This window comes from Gracilinanus agilis, chromosome 2, assembly GCF_016433145.1.
Source record: "Gracilinanus agilis isolate LMUSP501 chromosome 2, AgileGrace, whole genome shotgun sequence".
Taxonomy (NCBI): domain Eukaryota; kingdom Metazoa; phylum Chordata; class Mammalia; order Didelphimorphia; family Didelphidae; genus Gracilinanus; species Gracilinanus agilis.
Window position 1 is genome coordinate 431392790 of NC_058131.1, and position 27505 is coordinate 431420294.

At 39.6% G+C, this 27505-nt stretch overlaps 2 protein-coding genes across 2 annotated transcripts in view; one reads left to right on the forward strand and one right to left on the reverse strand.

Annotated features, from left to right (window-relative positions):
* Window positions 1–5010: 5010 nt before the first annotated feature.
* LOC123233901 (protein lifeguard 3-like) lies at window positions 5011–6077 on the reverse strand. Its single transcript, XM_044659925.1, is given in 1 exon segment — window positions 5011–6077. A coding segment is annotated over 1 exon segment (993 nt). The 5' UTR covers window positions 6004–6077.
* An 18126-nt stretch (window positions 6078–24203) lies between these two features.
* The window catches only part of DDX46 (DEAD-box helicase 46), a 51450-nt gene continuing 48148 nt past the window's right edge, over window positions 24204–27505 (forward strand). The window contains exon 1 of the mRNA XM_044664692.1: window positions 24204–24400. Within this exon, the coding sequence (XP_044520627.1) occupies window positions 24384–24400 (17 nt within the window). The 5' untranslated portion in view covers window positions 24204–24383. The remainder of the gene's footprint in view (window positions 24401–27505) is intronic.

Here is a 27505-nt window from a genome sequence, read left to right on the forward strand (position 1 = left end):
GACTATGAGAGCTAGTGCATCACCAAACACTGGTAGTGAGAAAGCTGGGAGAATAAGATCACCAACACAGCTGCATCAATAGCATTCCCTATTATCTGGCTTGGCTGTGGCCAGGCTGGGTCAGAGGTAGTGGAGAGGATAAAGCTCCAGCTTCTACTAGATCAATAGCCTCCAGTCCTGATTGTCAACTAGGCATAGATAATAGATTGATAGGGTCTCCAATTCCCAATCCTTGTCCGGTTTACCCTTTCCCTGATTATAGATAAAGTGAGTTTAACAAGTACCTTCCTGAGTGGTCTTTATATATCATGACCCTTGGGGAAGGAGTCTATGCAGTCAGATACCAAAAGTAATCCAAGGTGAATCAAAGCCCTATATTAATCTATGCAACCCCAGGTTGGACCTGAAAAGGTTACCCATACATCTAACCTTTCGGGGGTCCTCCCTGGGCAACTGTTAGAGAAAAGGGGAAATTATAACGACTATCAAGGGTGATCTGAGTTGGTGTTCCTCCATCATCTGCAGCTAGGGAGAATACAGATAGATATATTCACATCACTGTATATCTATATCTCTTTAGGACCCCCTTTTTGTTTATAACATAACTTGTGGGATTGGAGTTCCCACTGCAAGAGTTTTGCCTGGGATTCGAGTCTCCGAGATTTAAGAGGCACTTTCAGGGGTTGGAAGTTCTCATCCAGGGTTCAATTCCAGGATCAGTGGGTTAGAGGTCCCTGGTAAGTTGAGATAGTACCAGTGGACACAATGGAAGAGAAGAGAGAAATCCAGGCAGGGACCCGTCCACGTCACTCTATTTCAGTGGCTTCTTTGGGTTCCAAGATGTATGAATGTGTGAGGGAGTATGTCCTATAGATTTCTGTTGAGTCTGTGTTGTTTTTGTGTGACTAGTTATATGATTAAACAAAGGAAAGGGAAAGTTTAAGATGCAGCTTCACAAAGGGGAATTTCTTTCATAGTGGCTGTTCTGTACTCCCTCCATCTACATTTCAAACCTCCCAAACTTTAGCACTGGAGAGACCCTGCCTGCTCTGGCAGCAGACTTAAAATCTAAATAGGAAAGGGGGAGGGGATTTAAAAGTTCTTTCCTTAAGAAACACAGTCAGCTTTATGATCAGCTCATGTCCCATCCCCATTGGGAACAGATAGCAGTTTTGTCTAGGTAATACAAGAGTATTTTGTTAGAAATCACAGCCAAAAATAGAGATGGGTTAGATCTATCAGAATGTAAGGCACAGGGAAAGTTAGGGGACAAGGAAGTCAGCTCAGCCAATTAGATGACTGATCACAGTAGCTTAGTTCAGCATAGCTTCCTCAGCCAAAGGGGCAGTATGCTGAAACTATTTTCTTTTTTTTATTTTCTTTTTTTTTAGACCCTTAACTTCTGTGTATTGGCTTATAGGTGGAAGAGTGGTAAGGGTGGGCAATGGGGGTCAAGTAACTTGCCCAGGGTCACACAGCTGAGAAGTGTCTGAGGCCAGATTTGAACCTAGGACCTCCTGTCTCTAGGCCTGACTCTCAATCCACTGAGCTACCCAGCTGCCCCTGAAACTATTTTAATGAATTTTCTCACCACAAATATTTCTTTTTAAACATGAATCCTAAAGCACTGATTTTTTTTTCCTTTTAAAGAATGCTTGTCACAAAGTTGTATATTTCTGCTTATTGTTGTCTTTGTCACAGTCTGATCTCTATGTATTCTTAAATTGGACACTTACAAAAAAAAAAAAAAGAGGGGGAGTTGGAAGATTGAACTGTCAAAAATCCTCAGTAGAGGACAAAAGCAAATATTTATTCAATGATTTTTTTCCCTCTATCTTTTTTTGGATGGGCCCCCAAAGGAGTGAAAAAGAGAAAAATTCAGAGCAGAAAAGGGAGATTTTACTCCACAATTAGAAGCATTTTTCACTTAAGATTTGATTTTAAGGGTTGAGGATTGCTAATGATTTTTGATATGGTAGAATGTAATTTTATTTATTGTGGTAACTAACTGTTTATCAGTTAAATGTGAAATATTAACCAGATTCTATTGAGCACAAAAACTCATGGTTAGAAGTTTGTTAGCCCTTTGTTTCAGTGAATTTGAGAATTATCTAAATGTGGTTAATAGCCAGCATGAAACAGAGAGGGAATGTTTATTCTATAAGGACAGTAATTTGTACTAGCTACTTTGTAGATGTAAAAGTCATTCAGAAAAAGTTATAATGTTATTATTGAGAACTTATTCTAGAATTTAAACTTGGGATTTTTCAAATGAGATGTTCTTTTTTTTTTTTTTTTTTTTTTTTTTAATTTTAAACCCTTAACTTCTGTGTATTGACTTATAGGTGGAAGAGTGGTAAGGGTAGGCAATGGGGGTCAAGTGACTTGCCCAGGGTCACACAGCTGGGAAGTGTCTGAGGCTGGATTTGAACCTAGGACCTCCTGTCTCTAGGCCTGGCTCTCAATCCACTGAGCTACCCAGCTGCCCCGAGATGTTCTTTTAATGTATGTGCTGTCAGAACTAGCAACATGTAATCATATGACACACAAGAAGTTTTTAAAGTGGTTAATCTGTGTATGGGTTTTAATAATATAGGTACTAAGAATTTGGTATTTTGCAAAAGATGGAATTTCTAAACAGTGTTGTATTTGACTAGGGTTGTATGAACTGTTTTTAAAAATATGTACAATGTATAAGAAGGAATTTGTGATCTAGAGGTTAACATGTATTTAGACTCAAATTGCTAGAAAGTAATGATGAATGAATACAAAATATGTATGCATCTAGACTATAAAGAGAATTAAGTTTTCCATCTGAATAGGTTAAGGCTATATGATATGCAAACTGTATGAAATTAACAAGGAAAATTTGATCAGCCCAGGAATCTAATAGGGGGATTACATGCCATTAAATATAGTACCTTTCCTCTTTTTGCCAGGAATACAGAACCAGAACCTCTGAAACTAAAGCCTGAATTACTTAGCCTTAGATAAGCTGAAAGAAGCCATTCTATCTGCACCTGTGTTAGGAATTCCAGACTATGAGTAACTTTTCAGCTGTTTGTCAATGAAACAAAAGGTATAGCTTCTGGTGTGTTGACACAGACTTTAGGACAAAGTTATCATCCAATTGGATATTATAGCTGACAATTAGATCCAATAGCTGTGGGGACAGTACCCTGTCTAAGGGGGATAGCGGCAGCCATGTTAGTCCAGAAGTCAGATGATTTAGTTTTGGGATGTCCTTTAACAGTCTATTGCTCACATCAGATAGAAGCACTAATGAGGAAGTTTCATACTCAAGATATTCTGACCAACAAATATCTAAGTATGAAATTATTCTCTTAGGTAGTGAGAACATCCAGTTGGAGAGATGTAGCATACTTAATCCAGCTATTCTTCTTCCTGATTTGCCAAAGAACGGTGAGCCACTACATGAATGTGTTGAGGTAGTAGATCTTGTGGATATGTCTAGGATGGATTTAAAAGACACTCCACTCAAAAATCCAGACTTGGTATTATTCATAGATGGATCATTATATTTATGTAATGGAATCAGATGTACTGGTGCTGCAGTTGTCACAGAATTTGAGTCACTGTGGTATGGCTCATTACCTAGTAATCTTTTTTTTTTTTTTTTTTTTTAGTTTCTAACATAGAATTTTATTGTATTTCCTGTAACAACTGTGTGTGGTAGTCAGAATTCCAGAAAGGTCATATACAGAAGCCCTACCCTTGTGCTGGGCTTGAGTGACAGCACTGCCCCTCAAGCTCCTGAAGCCTTCCCTCATAAGGCACTTGGTGTTAAAAGCTTAGCCAGTAGCTTCCTACTGCCTAGGGAAGGGAGGCCCTGATGGGGGATCCAACTTTAAACATCCTGAATGGAGAGGAGAGTGAGATGAGCAATACCCCCAGAACTATTGGATGGCATGAAAATCATGCAGCTTATAGTGGTGGCTCTATCCCTCTTCTTTGTGTGACCTAAGATATGTCATTTTACTTCCAGGCCTCAGTTTTTTTTCATCTGTACAATGGAGAGCTTGGCTTAGAATAGGTTTAAAGTAATTTGAGAAGAGGCCTAAGCAAAAACTTACAGGATGTTCCAGATGAAGAACAGGTTAACTAAGTGGCAATGACATGGGGCCCAGAAAATAAACTAGAGAGCATCTTTCAGTCCCTGCCAAAACCCCACATATTGCCTGCATTTGGGTCACTGGCCCTACCTCTTCAGGAGCCCAAGCTAGATACCAACTGATCCCCAAAGTGGGGGGCACATTCCCACTCCTAAACTGCACATCCCTTCACTGCAAGTCTAGGATGTCAAAGAATGAAGATTAAAGAAGAAATCATCCCCACTCTCTTTGGCCAAATCCCAATCTGGAAGCGACTCCAGGATCGGAGTGATGGGAAGGGGCCAGATGAACATGGGTAGAGTCTAAGGTCCACCTTCTGGCCTTAGGTAGAGGTTGGGGTTTATGTAAGTGAGGCCAAGGCTGGGCACTGGTATATATTGTGCCCACCCCAATAAACAATATCTACACATCACCGAATCATATCTGTACAAAGGGTGAGGGTAAAGGAGTATTTAGGGATTGGGGGCAAAGTGAGGACTGAAGAGGGCAGGATGTACAAGATGGAGAGAAAGCACTGACTCCATTCTCCAATCCCAAAGAGAAAGTGCCAGGAAGGAAGGGCACTACAAATAGCAGCTCAATATGGAATCCCCTGAAGAGAAAGATCACTGCATTTCCTTAAAATCATCCCTGCACCTTTTTTCCCTTTAGTTCCCGAGGCAGAATGATCTCATCACACACCCCTCACAGGGCAGTAACGAAAGTTTGGTAGAGGACATAAAGGAGAAGAAACCATGGGTTCAGCCTTAGACAAGCCAAGAGAGGGAGCAAATCCATCACTGGCTTCTCCTGTCCAGCATGTCCCTAAGAGCAGCCCCAAAGAGGACAGCTTTCCCCCAATTCTCACAAGCAATAGGTGAAACTTTTCCTGGGGAAGTTACTGAGAGAAACGAGGCATGGCAATGACTGGCCAACCCAGAAACAAAGGGAAGAAGGAGCCTGGGGAAGAAGGGAGGCCTCCTTGATTGTGGTCCCCCAGAAGCTGCAGCACAAAGGTGAAGATGTAGACGATATCCGTGTAGATTTGCAGGGCGCCTGTGATGTATTCCTCTGGGCTGATGGTGTGCTTCCTGTTTCCTAGGACCAGCTGTGTGTCATATGCCAAAAACAGGGTAAAAGCAATAGTCCCAAGGGCAGCATACAGCATGTGGAGCGAGGGTACCTATTTGAAAGACAGCACGATAGCGGTGATAATTCCAGTCACTGTCAACACAATCCCAAGCACACAGAAGAGCCCTGCACATGATGTGAAGTCCACCTTGGTCTGGAAGCAGAATATGGTGACCGCAATGGAGACAATAGCAATGATAATCATAGCCAGGATGACTGCTCTTGAGTTATACATGCTGGCTATGCAGCCAGTCACGAAGCTCATTGCAAAGGTAAAAATGGTCAACAAAATGAGGTTCCATGGGAAGCGGCGCCGAGGTCCCTGGCAGCAGACAAGGGTCAGGTATGTGGCCAGGAAGACAGCATAGGATGCGTAGTAGATAGCCACGTTCTGCCTCACAAAGGTTTTAACAGGTTCCGCAAAGGTGAAAACAGCAATGATGGCAACTGTGATGAGCAACTGGATTGAGATGATGGTGTAAACCTTCTGAATGAAGCGGTGTTGGACCTTCTTGTCCTCCCACTCTCCAGTCCCAAAGCTGTCACTCATTGCGGACTCATCTCCCCCATAGACTTCACCTCTTCCAAAGTTCATAGGCATTGGATGAATGGGAGGCATGGGCTGAGGATATCCAGCTGGGTGCCTAAAACCTGGCTGGGGATAAGCTGGGTAACCTCCAGGGTGGAATCCCTCTGATGGAGGAGGAGGATAAAGAGGGTTTCTGTCTTCATATGGAGGTGGAGCACTGGGGTTCGACATGGCTGCTCAAGATTGAGGGAGCCTCAGCCACCTACACCTGCCTGCCGGCCAAGCTGCGTTTTTCTGGAGGGCTCCCGGCTCTCCTCATTACCTAGTAATCTTAATGCTCAGGGTGGGGAATTAGTGGCATTGAAGCAAGCCTGTCTTCTAGTTGAAGGTAAAAGTGTAAATATTTTAACAGACTCTCAATACACATTTTCTGTTTGCCATACATAAGGAAATATCTGGAAACAACGAGGTTTTTATTACTGTATCGGGAAAACCAACAGCTCATGCAGGAATAATAACTGAGTTGTTGGAAGCAATCCAAAAGCCAAAACAGCTGGCAGTAATTCATTGTCAGAGTCATACTAGTGGTAGAGATTCAGTCTCTAAAGGAAATTACAGAGCTGATATCACTGCAAAGTATGCAGCCCAGAATGCTCCAAATTATGTAATGAATTTAACATCTATTGATTCTGATGATCTAGAGAAAGCTTATGTAGACTCAGATATCCAGAAATGGAAGGACAAATTTGGAGCTAGGAAAGAACATGAGATATGGATTACTGATACAGGAAGACCATTGTTACCAAAAGACTTGTACATCTATTTGTGTCAAGTTTAGTTTGTAGTGCACAAATACCAAAATATTGTTAATTTTGGCTTTGTGCAAAGGGGGAACTATTGTAAGGTAAATTAATAAATTATTTTTTAGGAGACTTAGCAGGCAGGGATGAAGGATTCTAAATGGAATGGGGAAGCAGGAAGTGTGCTTTCTCTTTCTGAGATGGACTCCATGGTGGTTGGGGACAAGTTGTAACTGACTCCTGGGAGACCTCAGAGGAAGTGGAGTTTGTTCCATGATTTCCTGATATCCGGAAGGAGGATTTTGCCTGTGGGAGGGTTAGGTAGAGACTATAAAATCTAACCTGAGTTGCTGGTCAGCTCAAGTTGGTTTAGCTCCCTGACTTACCCAATTGAAGGAGTACTGGCTGAAGACCTGGGAAAGCTGTGCCATCACTGGAGTGAGACAGGACTCTACAGTGAGGATATCCCACTTTCCTTCCCGATCTCCATTGTGCCCTGTCCTGCTATAGGTTTAGTTTAGTGTAGATAAGTCCATTCCCTGCCCCTAAGGCTTACCCATAGACTGATAGAATAGAAACCCCTTTTCCCTCCTTAAACTACAGTTTCCTTAAATTAAACTTGTTTATAAGCCCTCTTGTCATTTACTTGCTGGTTTCACAGACTTCCTGTCTAGGTGGAGCAGGGTGACAATTGAGGCCTAACTGTCACTTCTGTCAACTGTCATTTCCCTAAACAACTAAACCCAGTTTCCCTGGCTTGTTGTGTCCTAGACTATTGTCCATTCCTGTCTCCTACTCACCCTTCTGAACCCAGATAAATATTTAAGTTAACTTCCCCTGTTTTCTCCATAAGAGTATCCACTCCTCCAAAAGGTTTGAACTAGTTCCCACAAACACTGGCCCCTGGGCAGTGCTGAACAATTTGGAAGCTGTGATCAGCCCCTGTGAAAAGCTGCTGGGACAGGAAACCACCCTAAAAGCCATGAAGGCAGGCTGGTGAGGTAGAGTCTGGAGAAAGAATCTAGGAGGGAGTGAACTCCAAGAAGAGAGTCACTCCAAGAAGGAAGTCAGCTTCAAGAAAAAGGGTGGCTCAAAGAAGAAAGTAGGCCTCAGGAGTCACCTTCAGCTCCAGTCATTGCCTTGGGTAAGTGGATAGCTGGTTTTCCTTCCTGTCTTCTGGAGATAGTTTAATTCTAATTGAAGGTTAACAAATCCTGGCTCAGCCAAGCACTGGAACAATATTTAGTTAGATAGGTTAATGTCTTTTCTACTCTTTTGTACTTTCACTCTTTCTACTTCTTTTATAAATAAAAGATTTATAATTTTCATATATTTAGTCAAACCATTAATTTTAATACTTACAGGTTGAGAGTTTGCCTTGGATTGGACTGCTTTTTCCCTGAGGTACAGAGACCATCTGCCTGTGATCCATCTGTCAGAAATCCAATTGGCCAAGGTAATCCCAAGGGTTTGTCAACTGAGACTTTGTGTTATCTAGGAAAGCCAACCTCAGGCTTTAGATAAGGGCTCAAATACACCTGTGAGTCCTTCCTTCCTCTTTGTCCTTTGGTTAATTCATGTTAATTAGTGTAGTTTATAATCAGATACCTTTTGGGGTCTTAGGAAGGAGATATAGGAAAGGCTTGAGAAGATAAGAAGAACAAACCCCATGAGGGGGAGTGTAAATTGGAGGGAGGAGCTATAGCTGAAAAGATTTAGGACTGTATTTATAATTTCCCTATCCTTAATAAACTTGGTTTTAATAATTTCAAGGGTTGTGCTTTACTGGCCCGGGGGAAGCTCCTAGGTGGGTTTTATCATCTCTCATCCATCAGTATTCTTATTTCAATAGGCAGTCCTTAAACCCACTTTCATTGAAATTGGCTCAAAGAGGAAATAATATACACAATCAGTTGGATATAGAAATCTATCTTACCTTACTCACCCAACAGGGATATAGGAAGGGAAGGGAATAAAATAAGGGTTGGTGGGGCCTGAAAGAAAGGATAGGGGATTGGGGGAAGTAGCAATCAGAAGTGAAACACTTTTGAGGAGGTACACGGTTAAAGAAGGGAGAGTGAGAAGGATGAACAAGGGGAAAAGTAGAATGGAGGGAAGTGCAGGGTTAATAATCATAACTATGTATGTAAAAGGTATGAACTACCATAAGCAAATCAAGGAGGCATAAAACATTTTACCTGACAAATCTGTGGATATGGGAAGAATTTATGTCCAAACAGAAGATAGAAGGCATTAAAGGATGTAAAATGCATAATTTTGATCACATTAAATTAAAATGTTCTTATACAAATAAAACCAATACAATGAAGATTAGAAGGAAAGCAAAAAATGGGGGAGGGAGGATGGCAGGGGGAGAGAGGATAGGAATTATGAAATTCTTTCAGCAAATTTCTCTGATGTATAAAGGGTTAAAATTATGATTGGACTAAATATTTAATAGGGTGGTCACCAGGAATTTAATTAATTAATTCCAAATGATTTTTTAGCAATTTGTTTATAAAATAGAGGGAAAGAGGGAAAGTATAGAAATGACAAGAGGGCAGAGTAAGAGATCTAGCTTAAGAGCTAGACTATGTGCTCAAGCCCTGGCTTTACTCCAGCAGGGCTCCAGAAGCCCCAGCCAGAGAACCTAAAGGTCAATTAACAAGGGTTTTAGCCTCCCAGGCCTCCTCCCAGACAAGGGGCCCCTCCAGAGGCTAGTACCTCTAGGAAAGGGTGTCAGCCTTTTTCACTAACCCACATGGTAATTCTAAAGAGAAATATAAAGCACTTCCTTCATATTTATCAGATTGGCTAATATGATAGAAAAGGAAAATCCTTCATATTTATCAGGTTGGCTAATAGGACAGAAAAGGAAAATGACAAATGTAGGAGAGGATGTGGGAAAATTAGGACACTAATGTATTGTTGAAGTTATGGATTCAACCATTCTAGAGAGCAATTTGGAACTCTGTCCAAAGGGCTATAAAATTTGGTATGCTCTAAGACCACTACTAGGTCTATATCCAAAAGATTTTTTTTTAAATGGAAAACGGCCTATATATACAAAAATATAGCAGCTCTTTTTGCAATGTTAAATAATTAGAAATTGAGGGGAACAGGAGGTCCTAGGTTCAAATCTGGCCTCAGACATTTCCCAACTGTGTGACCCTGGGCAAGTCGCTTGACCCCCATTGCCCACCCTTACCGCTCTTCCACCTATAAGCCAATACACAGAAGTTAAAGGTTTAAAAAAAAAAGAAATTGAGGGGATATGAATAAATTGAGAAATGGCTAAAGAAGTTCTGGTATATGATTGTGGTAGAATAGTATTGTAATATACGAAATGACTAGCAGGATTCTTTCAGAAAAACTTGGAAAGACTTACAAGAATTGATGCAAAGCGAAGTGAACAGAATCAAATAGTATACACAGTAACATCAATATTATATGATGGTCAATTGTGAATGATTTAGTTATTCTCAGCAATACAATGATCTAAAACTGAAAGACATGATGAAAAATGCTATCTACCTTCAGAAAAAGAATTTATGAAGTCTAAATACAGATCAAAGCATACCTTTTTAAACTTTATTTTTCTAGGATATTTTGTGTGTGTTTTCTTTCACAACATGACTAATATGGAAATTTGTTGTGCTTGACTACACATGTATAACCTAGATCAGTGGTTTCCAAACTTTTTTGGCCTACTTCCCCCTTTCCAGAAAAAATATTTCTTAGTGCCCCCTGTCACATACTATCACCGCCCCCTTACAGTTATTCACACCCCCCCCCCCAATGCACCTGTGGCCATCACCACCGCCCTGGATCGCGGCAGCACCCACCAGGGGGTGGTGGCACCCACTTTGGGAATCACTGACCTAGATAAAATTGGATTACTGTCTCAGAAAAGGGGAAGAAAAGGGAGAGAGGGAATTTGGAACTCAATAATGTTTAAAGCAGATATTAAAATTGTTTTTACATGTAACTGGAAAAAAATGTTTTTACATATAATTGGGGAAAAATTTTTTTAAAGTAAATTAATGCCAAAGTCGCCTGAGCTGAAATAAACTATGAAGCTTAGGGAATAAATATTTTAGTAAGTTATTAGTTTTATTTAACCATATGTGCAAAAAATATAAAGGAAAAAATTCAGTGGAGTGAAGATTAGTTCTATAGATAGCTAGAATATGAAATTCTGGAATTGAGCAAGTAAAAGAAGGTTTAGGAGAATAATGTGAAGGAAATAAGAAGAGTTTGAGAGAATTTTTTTATTGCCTTGAAAGGAGATTGTGAAAAACTATGTGTTTTGTGTAAATTATAGTAATGAAATTTGAAATTCCCACACTCCAAAGCAGGAAGAAGGAAACTCAAAGCTATCTCCTATGAACTCCTATCTTATCTCACCCATGAAGCAAGTAAAAGGGTGGGGACAAGCCCTTGATTAGGCTCTTTGAATGATATGAAATTAAATAGAGAAAAGTTTTGGGGAGCTGGGATTAAATTGATAGTCATACATTTTCAATCTTGAAGGGCTGCCAAAATTTTTTAAGATTGTAAATGCTGCCACTGATAATTATAAAACCCAGATATGATTTGGTGGAAATATATTCTCAAACTAAATCAGAATGTGATCTTTTTTTTTTTTTAACCTTTACCTTCTTTCTTAAAATTGATACCAATTTTGGGTTTCAAGGCAGAAGAGCTTGTGGAACCTAGAGGGTCAGAATTAAAAATCCAGACCCCTGTATAACATTATAGTGAAACAGGCTTGTCCCCAAGAATTTCAAACCTATAGACCTTTGGTTTCCAGATCCTAACCCTTGCATGATAAAACAGCCTTATCTACAGGAACTCCCACCTTGCAGACATCCCCCTATCTACAGGAATTTTTTTTTAAATCCTTACCTTCTGTCTTGGAGTCAATATTGTGTATTGGCTTTGAGGCAGAAGAATGGTAAGGGTAGGCAATGGGGGTCAAGTGACTTGCTTAGGGTCACACAGCTGGGAAGTGTCTGAGGCCAGATTTGAACCTAGAACTTCCCTTCTCTAGGCCTGGCTCTCAATCCACTGAGCTACCCAGCTGCCCCCATCTACAGGAATTTCAACCTTGTAGACATTCTGTCCCCCAAGATCCTGCCACCCTCCCTGCTGCCTGCTCATCCTTAAATATTCGGCTCCTGCACAGCTCAAGGTCCACATCAACTTGTCACCATGAGTCCCTAGCCTTAAGCTAGACAATAAAGTCCCTTTGCATTTTGCATTGCTGGCTTCAGACTCATTTTTTGGGATCTACTGTCTGGGCACTTCAAGCAGTAAGGATTAGGCAATTGGGATTAAGTGATTTATCCAGGGTCACACAACTAGAAAATGTCTGAGATCAGTTTTGAGCTCCAAACCTCCCATCTCTAGGGCTGGCTCTCTATCCATTGAGCAACCAAGCTGCTCTCCATAATGTGATCTTCTTAAGTGTGCTCCCATAATAGGTTGTCATGGATTATAACTTAATACAAGACTTTCATTTAAAAATCTTTAGCAATGGATTAGCTGGAAATAAAGGACCCAATGATATGAAGAACTTGAAATAAAAGACCTGTGTAAAATAAAAATAAATAAAATAAAAATTGAGATTCTGTACAATACCATTTGGAAAATAAATCCAGGTATAATTGAGTTTTTTCTGTTCTCAATTTAAATGGGATGTGTCTTCCTAGTAAGACTATTATAAGTCAGAATTTACTCTATGACTTGGCATTAAGACAAAATGTTGGGGAAATGCATGGACCAGGGAACCTCTGTTATACTCCAATTTCAGGAAATTTACTAACTGGGTAATTTTTAAATAATTTGCTTTATCTCAGTTTGCTAATCTGAAACATGGATAAAAGTAGTATCTAAATGACACATGTAAAACCCAGTGAAACTGTTTGTTGGCTATAGGAGAGAGGTGGGAGGAAGGGAAGGAAAAAACATGAATCATGTAACCATGGAAAAATTTTCTTAATCAATTAAATAAAATTAAAAAAAATTAGTATCTAACATAAATTTCACAATTCATTGTTTTAGAAATATAGAAACTTAATAACTTAGAACTTAATTCTCCTTTAATCTGAATTCTTTTAAGAGTAATGTAAAAATGTTTGAAAATTGTTCATTTAGAAATACAATGGATAATGATAATATTTTTACTGTGAATTGGATATAGCAGAGTTCTCTTTAAGATGCCCTCATCTATGAAATATAGAGATCTTACCAGCCTTCTACCTAGAATAGTAGAGTAAGGAATTTTAATAATTGACTTAACAATAACAGCTGTGAATTTAAACCAGTAAAGCCTTATAAGTATTTCCTAGTAATTTTAATGGGAGATGATTTGTCCTTTTTTATTTCATTTTCAACAAGATATATCTTACTATTAGGATAATTTGTCAAAACTTATTATTACTTGCTGTCTAAGAAATAGAAATGTCTTAGCCTAAAAGTTATATATATGTAGTAGGAGGGTGGGAGCAGGTTCCAGTGGATAAAGTGCTGGGCTTAGTCAGAAAGAGCTCTAAATTCAAATCCAGCCTCAGACACTAGCTGTGTGACTTTCGGTAAATCACTTAACCCCTATTTGCAACCCCCCCCCCCCAAATGGTATTTAAGGGCAGCTAGTTGATTTAGTGGATTGAGAGCCAGGATAATAAGAGGAAGTCTTGGGTTCAAAATTGGCTGCAGACACTTCCTAGTTGTGTGACCCTGGGCAAGTCACTTAACCTCCATTGCCTAAATCTTACCACTTGGAATCAATATATGATATTGGTTCTAAAATGTGAAGAAAGGGTTTATTCAAAGATATTTCATTTTCCCAAATACATGTAATAATTTTCAAAATTTTTCTAAAATTATATGATCTTGTCAACTTGGAATCTAGAAACTATAGTCTTGAGATCTTGAGAGCCCCAAGTTTGTAGCAGCCAGAGGTCTGAAGACCTCAAGTTTGACCTTGTCACATGAGAATTTATTGGGAGGGAAGTCCCAGACTCAGAGTTTCAGACTAACCTTAAAGTACTAGGTGGAGCTAGTAGATTCAATCAGATGCTAAATACCCTTTTTGTCCTAGAAGTTTCTCCTTTTGTATCAGAGTCCTTTCCCAGGTGGCCCAGCTCTTGTCTGGCTTTTTCCCTTCAGTATCCTTTGTAAGGTAGGCACCTAGCTATAGATCCTTTCCCAAGCCTGTCAGTGTAGAACACTCCCATTTCTTTGTAGCCATTATAAAGCCAATCAACTATACCCCTGTCCTCCTTGTCCCAAAAGATATACAAGTTCCCCAATTTTCATGGTTCCTTAGAATTGTTATCTATGGTGGTGGCACTCCTAGGAACCAGTACCCAAAGTAGCTGGGCCTTGGGCTCTCTGTGGAGACCTAAGAATTGTACCATAATCCCTCTCCTGATTATAAAGACTTGGTTTTTCTAACTATTTAATAGTTCTGGGTTTTTTTCAGTTTAACAATCTAAATGATCTCCTTCCCTCCCTTCCCTCTCCCCTCTGGGAGAGAGTAAGTAATTTGATCTGGGTTATACATGCATTATCATGCAAAACACACTTCCATATTGTTTATTATGATAAGAGAATAAGAAATGGGTTAAGATGGCTGCAGAGTAATAGCTGAAAGCACCAAAGGAATAATGAACTGGAGGAATTCCATGTGAACTGGAATGACCTTCAGGAATTGATGCAGAATGAAAGGAGCAGAACCAGGAGAACATTGTACACATAGACTGTGGTAAAATCTAATGTAAAGGACTTCTTTACTAGCAGCAATGCAGTGATCCAGGACAACTTGGAAGGGCTTATGAGAAAGAACACTGTCCACATTCAGAGGAAGATCTGTAGGAGGAGAAACACAGAAGAAAAACAACTGCTTGAACATATGGGCTGTTGGGGGTATTATTGGGGATGTAGACACTAAATGATAACTCTAGTCCAATTATCAATAATGTAGAATTAGGTCTTGATCAATGATACATGTAAAACCCAGTGGAATTTTGCTTGGCTAAGGGGGGCTACAGGGGTTTGGGGAAGAGGGAAAGAACATGAAATATGTAACTAGGGGGAAATATTCAAAATTAAAATTAAAAAAATTAAATAGTACTACATCAAATGTTGTTTAGCTAAATTATATTTAGCATCTTATGAATTAGACTTCTGAAATGCTCAAAAAGATTATATCATAACCCAGATAGAATTGCTTGCCAGCTCCAGGAAAGGGGAGGGAAACAATTTGGATCATATAACTTCAGAAAACTTCTGTGGAAATTTATTACATGTAATTGATAAAAATAAAATCTTTATAATTAAAAATAAATAAAAAATTAAAAAATAGAAACAAATCAAAAGGGTTACATCTTTCTCTAAACTAGCCTCCTAAGTGAAAAGGCTTCAATCTTATTAACTATTTGATTTAGAGTGCACAGTAAACTATCACTTGTAAAAACTATGAGACTGTAACCAATTCCTAGTGCCCAAAAGACTTAAAACAAATTAGAATGATTCATATATTTGTAAGCCTTTAAGAATCCTCAAATATGACAATATTTCAATTAATAGGTCTTCTGTAATAAAAACTTGTGCTAATTTATTTAAGCAAATTTAATGGAGTGAAGATTGTAGACTGTAGCTGACCAGCAATTACAAAATATTCTTTCGTGGACTGTGAACCTGAAAGGGAAGTTGGGGACTGAGGGAAATATGGGTGGAAAGTTTAAAGATTAAGGTAGGGAAGACACAGAGAGGGTAAAGAGAGGCACAAAGACTCAGGATACTTCAGCCTAACATCAAGCCTGTTCTGTCCAGCCCTGATGTTGGCAGAGTCTCTTGACTGACCGGATTTTTATTGAGGTTACAAAGAATGGGGGTTGTGATATAGTTAATCAAATAGGTGACACTGCAGAAAAATTAGCATCATATCAGTAATCAATATAACAAGATACAAGAGCCTGACCCTATAAAGGTAAAAAATAATAAAGGCTGATATAATAATATAAATTAGTATTTTAATTAAAGCCATGCTGATAGATAAAGTCATTAGACCACGCGCTTGTAAGAATTCAAAACTACCGCTCAGCCATTATTACCTCCAGTCTCTTCCTGAGTCTGCTGGCCAAGAGGCCACTCCCTCCTAACCCAGGAGATTTTAAACTGTTCTCTGCGTGGAGATGTAGGCATCCCCACGCCCAAAGAACCGGAAAAGGAAACCTGTTGGACCACGGGAAATGTAGTTTGATAATTTCCATGTGTCCATAGAAAATACATATACTTTTAGATGTCATCTCCCAAATTTCACTTTTACAACCCTAAGACAATGGAGTTGCCAACACCCAGCCTAGAAGTTTCTTTGACCCTCTGCACACTGGCCCTATCTGATACAAATGCTAAATGAGTGCCTATGACATTATGAAGAGACTATAGAGATAAGCTATCCTGTCTTTCTGGACTGCAGCCTTGGGGAGGGGATAGACTACCACAAGATTTGAGTCCCAATACAATTCAAGGATCCAGAAATCAAGTATGTGTGTTACAATTAAGAATGATAAAGACTGATATAATAATAGAAATTAGTAGTTTAATTAAAGCCATGCTGATAGGGATAAAATCATTAGACCACGCACCTGTAAGTATTCACATTGCCTCAGCCATTTTTACCTTTCGTATTCTGTGCTCAGGTAGCTAAGAGGGCCACTTCCTCCTGACCCAGGAGACTTATCCCCTCTCTTACATCATCATACTTCCTGTTTGCCATAAGGAATCATGGGAAATGTAGTTTCAAAGTCCCCACGTGTCCATAGCAAATATATAACATACTTTTAAATGGCATCTTCCCAATTCCAAATATACATGTGAAATATTAGAGATATATCCATAAGTCTGGTACATGAGCACATTGCACATAAGAGTCAGCTATTGAATGCATCTCTAATACTTTCATGATCTATATATACCTAGAACCCTACATAGACAATATTAAAGACTAGAAGAATTGAACTAGTAGAAAAAAGTAGAACTGGATAAGAAAAGAAGAAAGTATACGGCTACAGAAGGGACAAAGAAAAGAAGAAAAAGTACATAAGGGACTAGAGAAGAATGGGTAAAAAGTTAAATGAAAGTTGAGATCTATTTGCACTAAGTGTGAATAAAGAATTTGAAAATAAACAGTTTTAGAGTTCTGAAAAACTACACTTGAGAAAACATCTGATCCCACTGAAATGAACAATAAATCATTGTTTAAATAATCATTCAAATTGAAGAGTTTTTAGAGAAATGTCTCTTTGACAAGTATATTTTCCTTTCCAAACCACTATAAAATTACAAAAAATTTTTCTAAGACTTCAAGATGTTTTAGTTATCAATTAGTTCATAGATATTTGTTTGATAAAATTGTAAAGATTTTTTTAAATCTTAAATCTAAAGGCCTCTGTAAAAGTTAGTGACTTTCCCTGTCCTGGCCACAACCATAAAGTCTCAGTGTAGGGACAGATGTGTCTTTTATTTGCTCTCTTGAAACATACTGGTACAGTTAAGATGGGAAAATAAGAGGAAGTGATTTGACTTTTGGGGTGATTTAAAGAAGTGCTAGTAAAGAAATAATTGTGGAGATCTAGGTTTGCTACCATGATTTTTTTTTAACATGAGTTAACTGAAAACAGTAGACCCTATGAAAATTGATATTTAAATATTGCCATTGATATTTATAAATCAAGAATTGATTTGGTTGAATTTTTTGTTGTAAGAACTATGAGATGCTTTCATTTACAATGTGAGATGTTTCTTTTTATTAGGGAAATTAACATCTCAGAATGCAATTTGTCACATTTGCAGCTTGTAAAGGTAATAATAACTATAGGACCCACCTCCTAGGGTTGTTGAGAACCATATAATTGTAAAGTGGCTTACCAGAGCTCTTGGCTTGAGCAGAAGACAAGCAATGTCCACATCTTATAGGAATTAATTGGACAAAATATTTCTTCTACCATGCTCTACCACTTAAAAGGGTACTTTTCTAAATTGTCATTGGCTCCATCATTTAATCTTTTAAGACTGGTGTTCTCATAAACATCTCTTTCTAGCCTTTTATGCACACTCCACATGGAATCTGCATTGTTAGCCTTATCACAAAAACATTCAATTAAATTTCCCTCACTTTTTCTAAGCTCTAAGTACACTCTGGTGCTAGTTAAGTCTATGCAATTATGTCAAGCAGACAGCTATTCAGTTGGCTCACATAAATTAACACCAAGCTTTGAGGTCAGGGGAGAAAAAGAGGAAAAAGAGTATTCCAAGTCACTAGCCTACACTCCCATCTTGGAAAAGAGGGACCAGCACTATTCCTTCAACTCCCAGTACTTGTTCTCTAGCCTTAAGTGCTTGAGACCCAAAGAGAACTGAGACCAAACCCTTATTGACACTGAAAATCTACCTGAACTCATTCCTCAGTGACAAACTCCTGTCTGCCTGTACTGTCCTCATTCCAATGATTCTAAACTATTCAAACCCAATTATCTTCCTCTGTTATCTGATTCCTTATTCCCATCCCTCAGATTCCTGTAATGTCATTTTCTGAAGCTAGCCACCCCTTCTACTGTGCCTTCTATGCTCTCTCCTTCCAGTTAACAAATTCAGTTTCATCTTAAATCTTTTCCTTCTTCACACTCCTTCTTTCCTCAGTGAGTTCAATGCCTAGCTCCCAAATATTTCCTCCTCAACTCCTGCCATTTTACTAGAGGACTTCGACATATATATTGATATTCCCTCAAACATCCTAACCTCCCAGTCCCTCAATTAATTCATTTCCCATGGCCTGCTCCTCGACCTGGAGGGGAAGGAAGGGAGCAGATGGGTGGTACAATGGATAGAGCACCAGATTTTGAGTCAGGAAGATCTGAGTTCAAATTTGGATTCAGATCCTTACTAGCTGAGTGATCCTAGGAAAATCATTTAACCCTTTTCCCCTCAGTTTCTTATCTTGCAAAAAATGGGAGCAAACAGAGAAGGAAATGGCAGACCACTCTAATATCTTTGCCAAGAAAACTTCATTGATTAAAGCAGTGATGGTGAACCTTTTAGAGATGGAGTGCTGCCCCCCCCAGTCTAGTGCTGTGCCCACCCTCCCAGAGTCCAAGTGTCCCACTCTGCCACCCCCCTTGCCTTCCCTTTACCCCAGATAGGGGAGAGAGGAAGTGCTCCCATTGGGCTGCTGGGCAGAGGGGCAGAAGAAGTGAGGAATGTCTTCAGATGCATGGAGAGGGAGAGGAGATCAGCTCTGCCCTGAGTCTCTCAGGCTTTCTAGTAACAAACTGGCAGGCGACTGCAGGTATGCCCACAAAGAAGCCTCTGTGTGCTGTTTTTGGTACCTGTGCCATAGGTTTGTCATCACTGGACTAAAGTCATATAGAGAGTCTGCTCAAATGAATAACAACTCTTCCTCCACAATCTAGCCATCACTCACAAATGTACCACTTCCAAGTTATAAACTCTGAAATTTCCTTATCTGATTACAATTTATTGTCATTCCATCTCTCACTCTGCTTTCCTGCTCTTAACTCTGTTCTTCATCTATACTCTGACCTCTGATTTCTTAGTTCTTTCCCAGTTATAGTTTATTCCCTCTTCCCCTAGTTATAGTTTATTCCTTTCCCCATCTTGACCCCTTGGCAAACCAATTCAATTAATACATTGTCCCTTTCTTCTTATCATATGACTAATCTTGCCCTGCCTGGACAGAGATCACTCCAATAATCTGTTGCCTTCTCTCCTCTTACGTGTGCTACTGAAAAAAATCTGAAAAAAAAATTATGAAACCATATGGGCAGATTTATCTTATATAACCTCACTAGGCCTTTGCTGCCACATGACAATCTTTTTATACCTCCATCAGGGAGGTATATAACTAACTTCACTCCCTACTCTTCACAGTGGTTCTTCTAAATCTTTTCAATCCTCCTCAAATCTCCTATGTTTTTCCCATCCCCACGTCCAGCTGAAAATTACCTCATCTCTTATTTGTCAGATGCCTTCTGTTACCATCTCCTTTCTCACAATCCTCTCACATGAGGTGGCCCTCCTCCTTGGCAAGATAACCCCCTCTATTTGCACTATTGCGCTTGTGATCTCATTCCATTCCATCATCCCTGTCAGCAGGAACGGTTTTGGTTTTGTCTTTGTAGTTCCATTATCTAGCAATCAGTCAACAAGACTTATTAAGAGATTGCTATGTGCCAGGCATTGTGTTATACTCTGAAGATACAAAGAAAGGGGGGAAAATGGTCCTTTCCTTCAAAGGTTTCTATTCCAAAGTGGGAGGGAGGCTATACAGGGTATTCAGGAAAGACTAGCACCTCTGATGTAAGGGCTTGCTGAACCCTTTTCAGGGCTCCTGTACACCTCTCACTCAACTCTCCAACTCTCACCTGTTACTCCAAAAAGCTTCAGCACATTCAGCAGCTGCACCCATTAGCTGATGGGCTAAACCAGGCTGAGGGTTTAAACAGGCCTCAAACCCATTGGTGAGTTGTTGGGGTGTCTACCCCAAACATGTGAAGACACTACCCCTTCCCCCACTCCCCCCCCCCAACAGGCAGATAAGAGGAGTTTGTTCCAATGGCCATGAAGGCAGAGGAAGCAGGTATTGTGAAACACTCAGAGTTTGGTCAGACATTAGAGATTTCAAGGTCATCCACTGTTTCCTGGACCATTGTTAGTTATCTTGTCTTTTGTATTGACAGTGGACTTTTTTTTTTAACACTTTCCTTCTGTCTTAGAATCCATACTAAGGTAGAAGATTGGTAAAGGCTAGACAATTGGAGTTAAATGATTTGCCCAGAGTCACACAGTTAGGAAGTGTCTAAAGCCAGATGTGAATCCAGGTCCTCCTGACTCTAGGCCTGGTACTCAATTCAATGTGCTACCTAGCTGCCCCTTTGACACTGGACTTTGATGATTCTGGAAAAGAGAGTGTCTGATTACTTTGTGCAACTTTGCCTCACTTAGATCTAATTTATGGGCAACTCAAGACATTATTCTGTGATGTCATAGGTCCTTTTCTAAAACAAAGGATGAACAACAATTCCAATGGGAGAGACAAAGTGGAAACAATTGTGAACATATGAGATAGAGACAGTGTAAATGGAGATAATCTCCAAGAAAAGACCCATTGTGGTTGGGTGAGTTGGGAGAATGAGAAAGAATAGGAAAGAAATCTCAAAGAAGGTGGAATGTGAATTGAGTCTTTTTTTTTTAAAACCCTTAACTTCTGTGTATTGGCTCATAGGTGGAAGAGTGGTAAGGGTGGGCAGTGGGGGTCAAGTGACTTGCCCAGGGTCACACAGCTGGGAAGTGTCTGAGGCTGGATTTAAACTTAGGACCTCCCATCTCTAAGCCTGACTCTCAATTCACTGAGCTACCCAGCTGCCCCCATGAATTGAGTCTTGAAGGAAACCAGGGAAGCTAATAGATAGAGGTGAGGAAGGAGAACATTCCAGGTGTGGCTCTAATTTTAGTACTTGGTATAGATGCAATGTTGGTACAAAATGGGCACATCTCCATATGGGATGGAAACATTTGGTTAGTAGGGCAGGGTTATATTTAATGGACTTCAGAAATCCACCAAGTATTTGGGGCCTAGACTTCATGGCTGGGACTTTTTATGTTCTTAGATGATGAAGAAATTGTGTCAGAGAAGTCAGGGCCAATCGGATGCCAAGAACAATTTTGTTCTAGGCCTACCCTATGTTGTCTGAATTGGGGAGTAAGTGAGGGCCAGAAAGGAAGTTGTATCAGAAAAACTGAGGCCAATCACATTATCCAATTAAGTTTAGGGCACATATTTGATCTTCTTTTTTTAAGCCTGCCCTAGTTGTAGGTGGGAGGAAATAAGCTACATCAATGTCATGGAAACATTGGTCCTATCACATTGAAGACAATTAGGGAAAAGGAGAATTAGGGAATCAGGAGACAGGGCATTATGAGCAACCAATAGCAAGGCCAGTAACACTGGACTGTAGATTATGTGTATGTGATGTAGAAATTAGTAATGCATTATTCTTAAATATAGTAAAAGGGAAATAGTTATTAATATCTCCAAGATCAATACTCCTAGACCTCAGTAGAAGTTAGTCTTTTCTATCCCCTGATGATTGCCTCACCTTCATCTTTAATACAAAAGCTTCCTAATCCCCTTTGGTCTGAGAAACACCCAAGGTCTTTATCATAGGAAATGTTTCATTTGATTTTGTACTTTAAGTTGTTCTTAGACTGAACAATAAACCCTGAAGTACACAATGGCCAAATCTTAAGTACCCTTTTGTCTTAGAAATTTCTCTCATCAGAGGCCTTTCCCTTGACCACCTGGTCAAGCCCCATGGCTGGAATGATCCTTTTGTGTCCATAGTAAAGTATCAGTCTCTCTCAGGTAATCCAGCCCTGAACTCCTCCACTCTCCTCTGTAAAGCAATTCAATTTAACATTCCTGCCTTTTATTTCTGGATTAAAACCTCAGTCTCCAACCCTCGACCATTTTCTTAAAAATGTTAATTTCAAGGATGGCTTGAATGTGTAAAATAAGTCTACTTTATTTTCCTAGAAGTTAAGAATGTTTCTGTAAATCAGGGGTCATTTTGTCTGAAGTCAATGTCTTGAGACATGGTCACATATCTCTCTCTCTCTCTCTGTAAATCTGGGGAATATTGGCTCAGGTCTAGGGTGTGAGACATTGCTCCACATTTTCTCTCTTCCAATAAAATATTTTCCATTTTAAAGATGGTTTCCTTGATCTCTTTGAAAAGTGGCTAAAGAGGGTACATCTAGTTATTTTCAAGATCCCCTTAGACTTTCACTTCACACATGTGGTAGTGAGGGATGGAATGTTGTGTAAAATGTGCTAAGAGAAGACCAGTTTGACCAAAAAGTAGAATGTGAGAAGGAAAGTCATGTGAGTTATGTGTAATAAGGTAAGCTGAAGGAAATTATGAAGGAATTTAAATGCCAAACCTAGGTCTTTGTAATTTCTCTTAAAGGAACTAAGAAGTCATTTGGAGCTTTTTGGAGTAGGAAAGTGACATGATTAAATCTGTGGTTTAGGAATATGACTGATATGGCTAAAGTTGAGAAGAGAAAGAATGGAGGCAGGCATCCAATTTCAAGACTATTGAATGAGAGTGATTCTGGTGTAAGTTGAGAGAAAGAGACAGAAATGAAGATATTGTAGGATCTGTAAGAGTTGGCAGCCAATGACATAAGGAATGAAGAATAAAGATACAGAGTTCAGGATGCCTTCAAGGTTGCAAATTGACTAGAAGAACTAGGATGCCCTTGACAAAAATAACAGATTGATATATGGGTCTGAAATAGTAACTGTACTTGATGGTTTCAAGTCACCAGGTCCAGCTGAACAGTGAAAAAACTGAAGCATGAGATCATGTTCTAGAATTTTGCCAGATATAAAGTCAAGGCATTTCTCTCATATTCCAAGATCATGCAATTGACTGTGGCATAACTATAATACATTGAAATTGTCACTTATAATGACTCCCAGTCTCCATTAGGGCAGGAAGGGTTGCACTTTTTGGTTCTCTCTCCCTTAGGGGAGGGTAAGGGAGGACAGAGTTAGCTAAGATGGCAGCATAGCAGCAGGAGCCTTCTGAATCTCTTCTGACCAATCATTGCTAAGTGTCTCAAAAGGACAGAAATCAAAATGGGAAGAGTAAATCAGAGAGGAGAGGGAAAGAAAATGAATCAGATAAACATGGGAAAATATAAAAAAAAAAATAGGTGAGGGTGAAGAAAGATGGTATATAAAATATAAATATAAAAATTCATTGTAGCTTACATTTATCAAGATCCTGCTACATCCTGTTCAATGCTTGGGAGAAAAAAATATTAACTGTATGTGGATGTTCAAGGGCAAATGGCTTCATCTCAGCCTCAATTTCCTGAATCTCTAAAATGGAACTGAAAAGTTTTACACTGTCTCACAGGGATGTTGTGAAGAAAACACTTTGTAAACCTTAAGGCACTACAAAATGTAAATTATTTATTGTTACTGCTAATAATAATAAATAACAAGTTCGAGATTGTAATTTCTCAGCATGGGGAATTCTTATTGTGGGAACTCCCTCCACTGATGCAGAATGGCAACTCATATTTTAAGCTATTTTTTTCTGGAGAAAAAAGGGGGACTTAGTTGCTTTGGTCATTGAGAAGTGACTTGTCACACAGTATGCTTATTTATTTATTAAAATTAAATTTTACTTATTTTTCGATTTTCAAATATTCATTTTTCCTCTCTGATTCCCTTCTCTTATCCTCATTTAACCACAGCGGCAAAAAAAGAAAAACAACAAATAAGCATAAGTCAAGCAAAACAAATGTGTATCTCGTTTTGCATATTTGTCCATCACCATTAAAAAAACCAAACCTTGCCTTTTGTCTTAGAATCGATACTGAGTATCTGTAAGGGCTAGACAACTGGGGATAAGTAAATGTCTCCAGCAAACCCCCTCCCCCTCTCCCAGCAGAATTTTGGCTCAGGGTGCCCGGAAGGCCTCCGCTCGCTAGGGGGAAGCAGTGAGATTGCGGCGGCGCCCTCCCGCGCTCGCCACTCCCGGTGGGCTCCCGCTCCAGCTGCTGGTACTTCCGGTCATCGTTGGCCCGTGTTATAATGGCTGCTACCTCTGCTTAGCACCGTGTCTCGTATCTCCGTCTTTGCGATTCCATATCCCGGAAAACAGAGACGCCGTGGCCTATCCTCTTGCCTACCCTCGACGCGGCGCCATGGGCCGGGAGTCACGGTAAGTTGAAGGACTTAGGGTGGCCGCAGGGAGGCGTATTCGAGCGAAAGTGAAGGCGGCGGCATGAGGGGCTTTGAGGGCACTGCGAGGCCCGGGGTCCGAGGCGGCCGCGGGGCCGCTTTGCCCCGAGTGTAAGACGGGTCCCACAGCCATCACAGAGCGGGACACCGCCCGCGGCCCGCGCCCCTTCCCGGGCTCAGCTCACCTGGGCGGCCCCGGAGTGATTCCTTCTCGCTGGCGGAAGGCCCTGTGGCTCTTCATTGTCAACTGCTGGAAGTTATAAAAACCTCAAGCTCCTTAGCCTTGAATTCTTTGCTCCAGAAAAGCACCCCACCCCCTCACGCTTGCTTTTAGCCTCCCATCCACTTTTCTCATTTTATTGTAGATTATGCCTAGCTTTGGTTCCTCTAGATTAATGTATTTAAGGGCCCAGATTGACCGTTTTCGTTTTTGTAGCTCCAACTTCCAGACCAGTACTGTCCCTTGAGTGAATTGAATAGAAAAGCCTTCTTCATCAATATCAGCCACATAAGGGAATCATTTCCCGAACTGGACTTTATGTTGCTGGTATTTGTATGCGTACTTTGGTCACCTTAGGGCCTGAAGACGTATGATAGTTATTAAATGAATGATTCAAACTATTTCAGGAAATATTTATTAAAGGTGTGCAAGGTACCATGGTTCCAACAATGAAAATCAACACAGTTATTGCAGCCTAAAAGAATGAATGTGCATCCATGGATTGAGCACCAGTTCTGGAGTTGATAGGACCTGGCTTCAAATCTGGCTTCTGATGCTTCTGACCCTGGGCAAGTCACTTAGCCCTAGTTTGCCTAGCTCTTTTCTTTCTTAGGGTTATTTCTAAGACAGAAAGTATGGGTTAAAAAAAATTGTTGCATTAAGATTGAAGTGCCCTTGTCAACTTTATGGTTTTTCCTCTAATGTTCTCTGGTAAAGAAGATTTAATAAACTTCAGCGACAACAACGAAGAATGAGTGTGTGCCATCTAAAGAGATGTCCAGTGGTGACGTTTGGTGGGATAGGCTTTACTCAGGATTGATTTTTCCTTTATTTTTTCCTTTGCTTTCTGCTCCCAATCTTTCAAGTATTTGGGAGATAATAAAATTTCTTGGATCAGGATGATGAGATTCTGTCAAAAACTTTAAATTATTGATGGTTCTAAAAGTAAAGATAATTATGCTTGTTTTCTAGCAGAAATTTAAAGGACTTGTATATCTAGGGGACAGTGGAGAACTATTTAAGTTCCTTTGGATATCATGTTTTTATGACAAGTAGTGATTCTTATTATCTGGCTTTAATTTTAGTTATAATACAGTACAATCATCTTTATAATACAGTAGTCTATGTAGGCAAGTTAAATGTGTTCACTAATTAATCTTAAAGAAAAAGTTGACAAATGCATTTTAGATGAATATCCTCCCTAGGCCCATTTAATTAATATGGATTTTGAGTGGCTTACAACATTAGATGTGATATAAAATAGAACAATTAGAATAAAAATAAAAACTAGTCAGGAAAATTGGAGAAATACATGTTTTTAAGCATCCGAAATTAATTGATGACATCAACAGGATTTTAATTTAGTCAAAACTAGATCTAAAGCAAAAGAGGAATCCTAGTACTTCTGCCTATAATGGACTGGATGCACTGAGACTTCCTGGAGTGTTACCATTGGGAAAGGAAATGGCCATTGATAATCTTTCAGATGTTATAACACCCTGAGACCATGTTCTCTGCATGCCAATGTAACCTGGATGTCTTCTTAAACTGAATATGGCCAAATCGAACTAGTTATACTTCCCTGCCTCCCCCAAACTTCCCCATTTCTATAAATGACATTGCTATACTGCCATTGACCCAGATTTGTCATCTTGATGTCACCTTTGACTCTTCCTTCAATCCCAAAATCCTATCATTTGCCAAAACTTGTAATTCCTACCTTTTCAGCATCCCTTGGGCTTCTTTTACTCTCCACTCACATTCTCTATGCTAGGTTGGGTTTTATGACCTCTCATATAGCCTATTGTAGTTACCTCTTAATTGAACTTCATATTTTCAACTTCTTCCTCTCCCTACTCCCCACAGCTGACAAACTGATATTACTAAAACATAGATCAGACCATATCCCCATACCCAGAAATTTTCAGTGGTTCCCCATTGCTTTGAGGATAAAATATAGTCCTTGCCTTTACATTTAAAACTTTGCACAAGGCTTCTTTCTACCTTCCTAGACTTATTTTATAGCATTTTTCCCTACAGTTCTATCTGTTCATTATAGTCAAAATAATCTGCTAACTTTTCCTTGTATGTTACATTTCACTTCTTGTCTTTGTATACAAGTGGGCCTCTTGGTTTCTCACCTTGCCTTGTAGAATCCCTAGCTTCCTTTAAAGCACAGCTCAGGTGGTACCTCCTACCTTAGACAGTTCCTTATTCCCTTCAGTTATTAGCATTCCCTCAGTCTTGAAAATACTTAGTTATATTTTGTGCTTATTTGTGTCCATGTTCTAACTTCACTTTCTCCTATATTCATCTAAGGTCCTTGAAGGAAAGCCATTTCATTTTTCTCTTTGTATCTCCAGTTCCTAGCATAGTGCTGGTATTATAATAGTATTTAATAAATGCTTGTTGATTGATTAGTATTAATGCTATGTACATAGTAAGTGCTCAGTGAAATTACTATAAATGAATGTTCTATCCCACCACGTAAGACTAATCAGTGAAGGAAAGAGCAGGAGTAAGAAAATCCACTTTAAAAAAAATAAATGTTCTCTCTCCTCATCCTTCCAGATGTTACGATTAAAAATGATAAAGACTGATATAATAATAGAAATTAGTATTTTAATTAAAGCCATGGCCATGTTGGTAAAATATATATGACCTCACCTATCTTTTATATTTACCCCTGGAGCCCATCCTCTCCACATGTCAGTCAGCCCTTCAGGAAGATCAAGAGACATTCTTTTGGCCTTCCTCTGAATTTAAACTGCCCCCTGCCTGGGGACCTTTGACGTCCCCACGCCCCAAGAGCCATTGGAATCATGGGTAATGTAGTCTCAAAGTCTCTCACATGTCCATAGGGAG